At 31.8% G+C, this 11,338-nt stretch overlaps 2 protein-coding genes and 1 non-coding gene across 3 annotated transcripts; 2 read left to right on the top strand and 1 right to left on the bottom strand.

The window, feature by feature from the left end:
• Positions 1–108: 108 nt before the first annotated feature.
• Positions 109–193, top strand: TRNAM-CAU. Its single transcript is given in 2 exon segments — positions 109–146; positions 158–193. It is a non-coding gene; the product is annotated as a tRNA-Met (tRNA).
• A 177-nt stretch (positions 194–370) lies between these two features.
• LOC114415415 (filament-like plant protein) lies at positions 371–4,544 on the bottom strand. Its single transcript, XM_028380088.1, has 5 exons — positions 4,387–4,544; positions 3,732–3,931; positions 2,502–2,826; positions 995–2,229; positions 371–890 (listed from the first exon to the last, which is right to left on the bottom strand). The coding sequence occupies exons 2-5, from the start codon at positions 3,831–3,833 to the stop codon at positions 690–692; spliced, it is 1,863 nt and encodes a 620-aa protein (XP_028235889.1). The 5' UTR covers positions 3,834–3,931; positions 4,387–4,544; the 3' UTR covers positions 371–689.
• A 4,375-nt stretch (positions 4,545–8,919) lies between these two features.
• On the top strand, positions 8,920–10,600 carry LOC114415414 (photosystem II 22 kDa protein, chloroplastic-like). Its single transcript, XM_028380087.1, has 4 exons — positions 8,920–9,254; positions 9,351–9,464; positions 9,682–9,916; positions 10,141–10,600. Exons 1-4 carry the CDS (start codon positions 9,030–9,032, stop codon positions 10,386–10,388), a joined length of 822 nt encoding a protein of 273 aa, XP_028235888.1. The 5' UTR covers positions 8,920–9,029; the 3' UTR covers positions 10,389–10,600.
• The last annotated feature ends 738 nt before the right edge of the window (positions 10,601–11,338 follow it).

Raw genomic sequence — 11,338 nt, 5'->3', positions numbered from 1 at the left:
GGCTCGTATCCTTGCCACTTGCCAGACCAGAAAAGTCCATCGTCGTTCTCTTGTCCAACGGCTACAGTGTACGTTAGTACTTTGATACGAAAACCAGTTTTCAAAAATGGGGTGGTGGCGCAGTTGGCTAGCGCGTAGGTCTCATAGCTTCTGAGTTATCCTGAGGTCGAGAGTTCGAGCCTCTCTCACCCCAAAAAGTTATTTATTTTTATTTTATTTCATGGCTCTTCCATTACCAACAGATGATAACAAAGGATATATTAAGTGGAAATGAATTCTAGATACCTTGTGACCACCAATGAAAAATTATATTCATAAATAGCAAAAGCCATAAAAAAAAATGAAATCCATGGTTCAACACAAGCATAGATTTCGGAAAGAGAAAGATATTGCCATATGATTAAATACCAATGATCGAGTGTCTACATATTTTTTCTTTAAGTATACCAGACCTGGTTTCTTAGTCAAGAAATGAAGAGTTCCATCATTTTAGTTATAGTTCAGTGTTTCCCCACTAAATTTCTAGTTGGATACCACTCGCAGTTTGAGAGAGAAATTTTGCAAAACCATTTCTACTCTTCTCAGAACTCTCATGAAGGTGGTGAGTTGGTTGATGAAGGTGGTGGGCTTTCGTCATTTTTGTTTAAGGGTGGAGCAGACCTTGAAGAACCGGAATCTCTTTTAGCAAATTAAGTGTCACTTGAATGCAACTTCTGCAGCATATCTCCACCAGCTCTTGCAATTAATGATGAACTCGCAGAGAACTCTGGAATGCTGGTAGTGTCAATCAGGAAATCTTCTAGTGTTGCTAGTGAACTTAATTGATTCCCCAAAGATGCTATTGTTTTTTGGCACTCAGCAAGCTTTCCTGCAGCTAGTGATAGGTCCTCCTGGCATAGAACATGTCACAAACATTAAATGAGTTGTGTGTATATCATTATTCATGTTAATGTTAGGAACATTTCATTTAAAATAGATGTTATTAATGACCAACCTGCTTTAGCTTAATTTCACGGTATGAGCCGGTTACTGAACCGAGTTTCTCTTCCTGCTTCCTTCTTTCTAGCTCTTCCTCCAATTCTTCATACCTACTTTCAATTTCAACAGACATAACCTTTTCCTTATCAATCTCTTCTTCTATTAAGTGAACTTTTGCAGTTATTGATTGAGCCTCTGCCTGCATGCTCATTAGTTCCTTTTCTAACACTTGCTTTGATTTGTAGGCACTCTCTAGCTCTCTTTGCAACTCCTCCAATTTTGTTTCTGCCTCCCTCATTTGTAGCTGTGATGCCTCAATAACAGATTCACTTTTCATTAAACATATCTTCACTTCCTCTTTATCTTCTTTGGCTTTCTCTAACTTCTCTTTTAGTTCGTCCATTGAACTTTCTTTATCAACACATTGATTGGCAACAAGTGAGTCCTTGATAAGGCTTTCATTCTTAGTATCAGGCAATGCTGCAAGTCGTTCCATTTCAAGAAAATCATCCATGAGATCAATGTTAACGGAACCAGACGTAATTTGCTTATACTTTTCATTCTTGAACTGATCAAGCTCAGCAATTAGTGCAGATGCCCATGAATCAGAACAACTTAACTCACACATGTCAGGTTCTGAGCCACTCTTCCTGGTGGTATCAATCTCCATTGCGTTAGTCCTCTCTCCACTGTCTGATTGACCATCTCTGAGAGATTCAGCACAAAATGAGGATGATGTAATGGAAGCTCTACAGGCCAAATTTTTAAGTCTCCTGCACTCAGCCTCAAGTTTGGCCACTTTATTGATGCTTTCTAAATGTTGCTTGCTGGCCATCTCAGCTGTTTGAGTGCTTAAATCTCTCTCTATTGTCCTGAGTTCCAGCTTTTCAGATTGACCTTGGAGCTCATGTTTGAGAGCCATGTTTTCTTTCTCCAAATATTCAACCTTCTGGCACATACCAATATCAGTTGATGAAGGAGAACTAGCATTAGAAGCATCTGGTTTGTTCAGCAGCTCCATGAGCTGCTTCTCAAGTTTAGTTTTGGCCGATTCCAACTCTTGCGTTTTCTTTAGTAAAACATCATGAATATTTTGATCCTGCTCTTCTCTTGTTTGTCTTAGCTGCCTAACACACTCCTTAAGTGCACTGTCTAGATGTGTGACTCGATCTTCTAGTGTTGAATTTTGAAGAGTCAGTGCATCTACTTGCTTCTTCAAACTTGCCACTTCCTTTTCAGCCTTTTCCCAGCCTATACGTTTATGGAAATTATCCAGTTAAGAGACAATCTAAATGTGAAAGAAAGAGAAAGAGAAGAACAGAAATATATACACAACAATCAGTTTAACATAAGATTCACTCATTTAACGAAGAGACGAACGAAATTACTTGATGTTTTGTTTGTTCAAGGATCAACATTCAACACCAAGCATATTCAAGGAAGAATAAAGAGAAATATGCACTGATCATTAAAAAGCTATAGTAGAAATATGCACTGATCATTAAAAAGTAAAACATGTTCACCTGCAATAGCTTCTTCAGCGACTATGACATGTTGCTTGACCAAAGCTTCTTTGGCACTTACATTAACAAGCGCTGCAGATAGATTTTCTGACATGTTCCTCAATCCATCAGGTACATCCCCGTCCTTTATTATACTGTCCTTTGCTCCATTTTCATCTTCCTTCAATAAATCATCATGTCCGTTGTCTGTTGTATGTGAGGTGACTTCAGGTGATTGTGCATTGATAAATGACATATCATTAATATCTTCAGGGATGGCCACAGCTTTTGAGGTGACTTCAGGTGACTGATTAAGTCCAATAGGAGATTCATTCAATGCCTCAAGCTGCAGAGACAAGAAAAACTAGACTTATCATAAACTAGAAGAAAAAACTAACAGGATAACAGATCAACTTCCAGGCTTCAAAGATATGATATTTAACTTGATTTAAACTAATGTCTGACAGCGAAGTTGGTAATATACAATGTACTGAACATACAAGGGTTACACTGTTCTTGATCCTTTTTTAAATTAGCTACTATATGCTGCCAGAGCTAATCAAACATTCATTCAAGTCTAGGCTTCCTCACAAGAAAAAGAAAATGGTAAATCCTAATTGCATGTGTGTGAAAATTATTACATCCAACAAGACAAACATGAACTTTGTCAGCCTTGTCTTTGTTCGTTTATTTAAACAATTACTGACTTAAAAACAAAGTAGTCTATTCTCACTCTGGAGACAGGCTCTGTAACTGTAAGTATCATCTTCAAATCAAGACAGTAACTATCTCTCCAGAAGTCAACGGAGAAAAATATGCAATCTGTGGAGCCTGAGTTTATTGGATGAACTCGTTAATTCAAGACAACTCGTTCAGTCTTCCAGGAAATTTACTCATGTTACAAGAATCAACTGCAGCACATAGAGCCAATAACTAATACAATTTATGTGCACATTTATCTCATTTTAACATTTAATTACAGAAAAAGGGAAGAGAGAAAAAATAAGAAGCAAACCTAGTGAAGACCATCTTAACATACTAGTAATTGAATGATTAATTAAATTCATCCATTAAGTGAGGACTTTTGTCTTTAACACACAAGATAGTAGTCAAATTAGAATATAAACTTGTATTTGTTAGATAATATTGTCTCTAGTCGATATCATATCAACAAGACCCCAGAATTTTTAAGAAGGTAACTGAATGATTTCAAAAACAACAAATGTGCTATTATGGCAGTGGAGTGCTTACCTGTTCATCCGGTTGCTTCTCAGAATGAGACAATGCAGACCCTAAACTTTCAGTTTCACCAGGGCTGTTCTCAGAAGATATACACATATTTTTCTCCATCATCCCCTCTAATAACTCAATATTAAATTGCAAAGCACGAGGGATTCATCAGCAGACATTACCCAAATGTTCAAAAGCTCACTCAAAAGCACCACAAAATCCTGCTCAAGATTATAATAATAAAGTGAATATGTAAACAAACTTGGCTATAATGTTTCAGCTTGTTAGAGAACAGACACATCTAATCTACATGCTTTACCCTTGAGAAAGTGGAAAGTCAAACTCAAAAACACCACAAAAAAAATGATTACTTGGCTTAACATTTATCTCTAACCATCTTTGTTTAGAATCCAAAACACACCCACAATAAAGAATGAACCTTATCTTATTCGTAGTCCCACTCAGGGATGAAATTACAAAATCCAATAGCCTCATAACATTTTGTTTTGCAAATTTTACAGGCCAAAGATAATGAAACAGTGATTGATAACCAGCCAATGCAAAATGAGTGACCCTTTTTAGCCATAGAACACAAAAATGCCTCTAATATTCCCATAAATCAAACAATGGTGGAAAAACTAGTTCTTTTACACCTTTGACTGCGTCAATAACTTACCGAATAGCTGGAAGCAAATAAAGAATGGAATTGTAAGCAAAAAAAACTGGTTCAGACTTGAGAGTATAGACTCAAGGTTTTAAACAACAGAATGGAAGCAAACAAATGCAGTGAATGAGAATAAAATAAAATACTACAAACAGTAGTAGTTGTTGAAATACAAGTTTGAGTTTGAGTTGAAGTCCAGTATTAAATAAAAATAAAAAAATTAAGTACCATATAAGTTTGGAAAACACGTCATGACTCATTGTGTAAATTCAAGGTCAAGGGTTTGTGTGATAATAAGTCCACGATTACTTTTTTCAGCTTTTGAGTTTTGAGAATAATTTTTAATTTTATTTCTTAATTCTTTCTTGCTATTTAATTTAATAGTGGTAAATAGTAATTTGAATTGACTATTGAACTTCTCTTTATTCCCGCCATGGACGAGGACTTTGTGAAAGAAAGCCTGACATAAATGCAGGATTCAGCAACAAAAATAAAAAATAAATAAATGCAGGTCACTGTCTAGTTTCCTACTTAATCTGTCTATATTATAATCTACCTGCTCTGCATTGTTTTCTTTTGAATTTTTTACGTAAGACCAGAGATATGTTTCAAAATTCAAAAAAGCTAATTTCAAGCAAATACGTCAAATTTTTTGCAAGTGAAATTAAAAATAAAAAGAAAATGGTCTAAGGTAAAAAGAAGTGTCATTTTTTATTTAATTTTCCGTGTAATCAATAGATTTATAAAAATCGTTCAGCCTCCAATTTGTTTAACACGTATTGACACATCGTTTTTTAAATATTTTGTTGTTTTACACTTTTTTCTCTGTTACAGAGAATACAGGAATTGTTCTATTTTTGTTTTATATATGTTAATGATATATGATCATGTAAAAAGATCTAAATACCTTACATCACCCTATATTTCTATTGTTTTTTACTGTATTATAAGAAAGTCTTATTACAGTTTCTTTGCTTTCTTTTCTTATCATTTACTCCATTTTCAAAGATAGGATGCGTTTGTGATTGTGACTTGTGAATGGGGTCATGATATTTTTGCAAGAAAAAGGATTAGAAGAAAATTGTTAGAATTTCCTGTGGTAAAATTGTGTTTTAAAGGAATATCTTTCCTTAAAAAAGAGTTTCAGATGTTCATTAAATAAGTTTACATTAATAGCGACCAGATTTTTAGATTTTTGTTTCAGTGAAACCTTTTTTTCCTTTGCTCATTGATTTTATATATTTAAAACTTTATTTCTAAGAATAAATCGCAATTGGACAACAAGAAAATGAAATAACTAAATAAAAGTTTGACAGATAAAATAGGGTAAAAAAATGATTTCCCTTTATTTTGGTGGAAATAAAACGAAAATAAATACAAAAAATGGAAATACTATTTTTAAAAATACAAAGATAACCGAAATAGAGAATAATTTCCTTGTGTTGATCACCTGTTTGCTATATATAAGTATAAACTATAAAGAGAATAAAGGAGACAAACTTTTTATGGGACCTAGGAAAAATTTCCTCCTCAAATGTAGAGTAGAGATTTCTCTTTTCTTTTTTTTTTTCTTCTTTAACTTAGCATTCATCTATCACTCTTTTTTTTTTTTTACATGCGAGTAAAAATGTGCTAATGCATTTTTTATTCCTTTTTGCTCACTCATTTTTTATTCCTTTTTACATGCGAGCAATAATAAATTATACTTTGGATGGTTTGTTTATGAAATATGAACTAATGAGTATTTATGTAAAAAAAAAAAAAAAAACCAATGAAAACCTAGGTCGAAGTCTTCTATTTCAACCAATTGCTGGTTTTATTCATTGAAACACGTGAATACTGTTTTGCCGTAACACAACGCAAGTCAGGAAAGTAACATGAATTTCAGAATTTGTGCCCCAATATTTTAAGTTTTCAATCCTTTTTATTTTACGCCCACTTTGTATTTTTTTTCTAACTCTCTCTTTCCTTTTAATTATATTAATTTAAAATTAAATTTTTAGTCCTTAATTTTTTTTTAAATTCAATTTTTAATCCTAAACTTTTATTTGATGGATCAATGTCCTTTAACTTTTTTTCATTAAAGTTTTTAATCTTTAAACTTTTATTTGACCGATTAAAATTCCTAAACCTTTAAAATTTTCAGTTTTTAATCCTTAAAAAAAGTTTAAACTTATTATTTTTATTTATTTAATGAGATTTTAAGACTAATAATTAAATTTTTAAAAATTCATAAACTAAAAATCTTAATGAAAAAATGTTAAGGAACATTAACTATTCGGACAAAAGTTTATAAATTAAAAACTTTAATGAAAAAAAATTAAAAAATTTGATCAGTGAAACAAAATTTTAAACAACAAAAATCAAATTTCAACAAAATTTAAGACTAAAAACTTATTTAACACTTAATTTTAAAACAATAGTCACTTACATTAATAAAAATGGAATATAATGAAAAAAGATTTTAATTAACACTCACTTTTATTTTTTGTTGACACAAAATTTTCAAATATATAATAAAAGAGCACTAATTAATTACGTTCCTACAAGCTTCGATTAAACTTATTCTCAATAGAAAGCTGAATACATTCATTTCGCTCATGAATTCAAGAGCACCACCCATGCTTCTAAACAAAAATTGAAAATACAACAAATTTGTTTTAGCTTAATTATTTATACCAGTTTATAATTGATTAAAAAATATATTTTTTCCAAAACCAATCAGAACCATACGATAAAAATAGTAACAATAAAATTCTTTTTTTTAAGAGAATAAAATTCTTATCTGACTAAATAAAAATTGACCATATGAATCACAGAATACCATTATTATTTATTAGGCTGGAACATGTTATTAAAAACAGAATGAACTACCGACGGACGAAATGAACCACCGACCATAACAGGTCCATAAACTCCCATACTAGGGCCGATCCATCTTCAGGCCCTTCTTGTTGGACTTTTAAACAATAAGGTCCGAAGTTAGGTGATTATTACATACACCTTTCTCTTTTACTAATGTACCTTCTTTTATGTTGTTTTTTTTTTTATAAATTATTTTCCAAACGTACCCTCTAACACTACCGGAGATCTCAACATACCACTGGGAGGTTCATCTACTAATTTAGTCGTTGGAAGATTCACTTAAGGTAAATTTAGTCTTTCAAATATTTATGATGTTAAATATTTATTTTATCAATGATGCTAATTTTAAAAAAAGATATAAAAAATCCTTATTTGAATTTATATTACTTGATAGAATAACTATTTTGATATCATAGTTTAATTACTTATTTGGTTCTAATAGTTGTATAAAATTTATCTTTTGGTTCTTATACTTAAAAACCATCCCTTTTAGTATTTGATATATCATTTTTTATCTCTTTTAGTGCCTGTAAATTTAGACAATAGGAACTAAAAATTATTAAAAATCATTTGTGTAAGGGTTAAAATGAATTATTTTATAAGGATTAAAAGGTAAAGTTAGTCTAACTATAGAATTAAATGCATAGCAAACCTAATATCATTAAATAAAGTTAGTTAATATGGTAAGTGTTTCAATAACTTATAAATTGATATCAAGTGCGCTTTTAAAGAATTAAATCAATAGTTTATTTTTTTAAGTGGTGTAGAGTATTCTGTTTTTTAAAATATATACTAATATTATTTAATATTAATATTGATACATTATTTTTAATAATATTTTATATTATTAATTATGCATAATAATTAATGATATAAAAATATTATATATTTTACAAATCCGTACATCGCATAAGTACGAAATCTAATTTAATTATATAAAACATTACTTTTCATTTTTTTTACTTCAAACGCGTGTAATAATAAGAAAACAGTGAGGAAGGTTTGTATGTGTGGAACATTTCATAAGTAAATTTGTCACTAAAATAGCTCTGATTGCAATTACAAAGTATGATTTAAGTTGATAAATGAAGCTTTCGTATGGATAGATTCTATGATTTTCTATCCAAAATGAGGGGTTTTAAAAATCTGAAATATTTGTATTATTTCCGCACCCATAATAATATATTTTCATGTGCATTAAATGTTCAACCGTTATTTTAGAGAAATTTTTTATCCTAAGATAATTAATTAATATTTTTGTACTAGGAATATCCAATGCTCCTGCTTGACGTGTCAATTCAGGATTTGTCGACTTGAGATTTCCTTGTCCAATCCTCCTACCAGCTAGTGACTAACTTCCACGTTTAGATTCAGGACCGCATAAAACCCCAGTTAGAATTTGGAAGAATCTAGACACATACTTTGTCCTAATTATTGAGCATTTAAGCTACCATTGCTTTTCAAAAACTCCAGCTTGATTCATGTTTTTTTTTTCTTTTTTAAAATGTAAAATTCAACAGAAGAAATGAGTGAGTGTACTAAGTTTGAGGCAGGAAATGAAAGGACCCAAATATTATTTCATAATAACATTTCAAATGAAAACATTATCACCATACCCACAAATAGTGTAGGAGACGTGGTCACTCTTGTTGCCTGTCATCAACTATTACACCACATCCACACCCTTGTTAAATTAAAGATGGTATTCCATTCTATCACATTTTGGTAATCTCTTAAAATATAGAACACACTACCCTCAACATAGTAAAGCAGCTGGTGCAAGTGAAGCAATGGCTCAAACCATGTTGCTCATGTCTAGTGTCTCTAGCAGTTATTCCGTGGATTTGAAGAAAGACCTTTTCCTCCAATTGCAGAGTCAAAGTTTAAGGCCTAAGTTCTCTCAACTCTCATTCAACCCACTTCCACCATCAACTTCTTCCTTTTCTTCACCCCGTACATTCACAACCCTGGCTCTCTTCAAATCTAAGACAAAAGCCGCTCCTGCTAAGACTAAGGTACTCATTTTCCATTTTTATCATAAAAGGAAACTTGTGTCTAATCTAATGCTTCTTTTTTCAGCACACTGAATTTGGTTTCATGATACATTGCAGGTTACAAAGCCAAAGCAAAAGGTTGAAGATGGTATCTTTGGCACTTCTGGAGGATTTGGTTTTACTAAGCAGAACGAGCTCTTTGTGGGTCGTGTTGCTATGCTTGGTTTTGCAGTAAGTGAATCTTACCATATGGTTCAACTCCTTAATCGTCACATTATATGAGAATTGAGAATTGAACATCTTTGATATTAGTTAGGAAGATTTAGAAAGAAAAAAAAATGGAATTAAATATCCTAAAACAAGTAACTAGTTTAAAATATAGTCTTTGAAATTAAATTGATTTTGAATTTGCCCCAGAAGCATTAAGAAATGTTGCATTAATTTGCAGGCATCATTGTTGGGTGAAGGAATAACTGGGAAAGGAATCCTAGCACAATTAAACCTGGAAACTGGAATTCCCATTTATGAAGCGGAGCCTCTTCTTCTGTTTTTCATCCTCTTCACCCTGCTAGGAGCCATTGGAGGTTTAGGTGACCGTGGAAAATTTGTCGATGACGAACCTACTACTGGAGGTGTTATTCCTTCAGGCAAAGGCTTCAGGGAAGCCCTTGGGCTCGGTTCAGGTAACTTTAATTTTTAATTTCTTAACTTTATAAAAGAGTAGTGATTAAATAATATCATAAGATTAATAATATGTAAAGTTGATTTTGTGTCTAAAGTGATTAAAATTCCGTTATATACTTTGTCTAAATAGTGTAAAGTTGCTTTTGAATATAGATGTATATCATCATAGTCTAAATTGGTTACATTTTTGATAATATAAAACTTGGGTTTTTGGCATTTTCAGGTCCTTTATTCGGATTCACGAAAGCGAACGAGCTATTTGTGGGAAGATTGGCTCAATTGGGTTTCGTTTTCTCATTGATTGGAGAAATTATTACTGGAAAGGGAGCTCTAGCCCAACTCAACATTGAGACAGGGGTACCAATCAACGAAATCGAGCCCCTAGTGTTGTTCAACGTTCTTTTCTTCTTCATTGCTGCTTTGAATCCTGGAACTGGCAAATTCGTTACAGATGACGGGGAGGATGATTAGACACTAACCCTTTTGTTTGCTTGTGTTTAAAATACTCGTTTCCTCATCTATCATAAAATGCATTGAGTTCGTCGTAAACAATTCTATATCATTTTTCTCAATAGTTGCACGCGTCTCGATGTCATGATTAGACGTCATTTTTTCCTTTAGTAAATTAAAATCATAGTACTTCGATTTATCTGTAAAAATCATAATGGAACTCAAATTAAATCTCCTATGGTCTCAATATAAAATGAGATATCATTCCGCGTGATTGAAGAAAGTGAGACGATATTGGTATCGGGATCATAACATATTAACACGTATAATCAATTTTTAAAACTCAACACACTTTCAAGTTTCAAGTTGCATTTAACTATTTAAAATTAATTATATTAAAATTAGATTCCAGTAATATTACATACAAATGATGAGTGCGGCTGCTTCTCGAAGGACATTTCATTGTTGTGTAAAAGATGATTTAGAATTGCGTTTTAACTATCGTTATAATTTATCGCCCCTAAACAGACTTTTGGTTGTTGATTTAACTAAACAAATTCCATTCGTCATCGTCACTTCATTTTTATTATCTTTTGGTGTTTCGGATTTTTTTTTTGTTTTTATTTTATAATCGTTGATCGTTGACATGTGCCACCAAACACGCTTAGGCGTTTAAATAATGCTTGGTCTATTTCATCATATTGCCTCACCCATGGACCATAAATCAAAGAAAATTAGTTGCATCATGGCCGGTGGCATAAATTTCTATAATAATTAGCAATTTTTAATTGAAAAATAAATGAATAATTTTAAGAGTGAAAGTAAATAATAAATTATTGCTAAAAATTATATTTTGAATGTTTAAATATGGTCAGTTTAAAAATATAAAAAAGATTCCCTAAAAAAAATTAGAAAGTGAAAAAAGTTAAGAACAAGTTATAAAGTCCGTACATTTTCATCCTAGGTTAGTT

The sequence above is a fragment of the Glycine soja genome, chromosome 6 (genome assembly GCF_004193775.1).
Source record: "Glycine soja cultivar W05 chromosome 6, ASM419377v2, whole genome shotgun sequence".
In the NCBI taxonomy this organism is placed as follows: Eukaryota; Viridiplantae; Streptophyta; class Magnoliopsida; order Fabales; family Fabaceae; genus Glycine; species Glycine soja.
Note: the sequence above shows the minus strand (reverse complement) of the source record. Positions and strands in the feature narration are given on the sequence as shown.

What these genes read in the sequence shown, in the direction of transcription:
- LOC114415415 (XM_028380088.1), bottom strand. Translation starts at nt 3,833, where the DNA reads ATGATGGAGAAAAATATGTGTATATCTTCTGAGAACAGCCCTGGTGAA. An exon ending in CGCTGAAGAAGCTATTGCAG is followed by an intron (nt 2,230 to 2,501) that starts GTGAACATGTTT and finishes ATAAACGTATAG; the next exon opens with GCTGGGAAAAGGCTGAAAAG. An exon ending in GTGAAATTAAGCTAAAGCAG is followed by an intron (nt 891 to 994) that starts GTTGGTCATTAA and finishes GTTCTATGCCAG; the next exon opens with GAGGACCTATCACTAGCTGC.
- LOC114415414 (XM_028380087.1), top strand. Translation starts at nt 9,030, where the DNA reads ATGGCTCAAACCATGTTGCTCATGTCTAGTGTCTCTAGCAGTTATTCC. An exon ending in CCGCTCCTGCTAAGACTAAG is followed by an intron (nt 9,255 to 9,350) that starts GTACTCATTTTC and finishes GATACATTGCAG; the next exon opens with GTTACAAAGCCAAAGCAAAA. An exon ending in AGCCCTTGGGCTCGGTTCAG is followed by an intron (nt 9,917 to 10,140) that starts GTAACTTTAATT and finishes TGGCATTTTCAG; the next exon opens with GTCCTTTATTCGGATTCACG.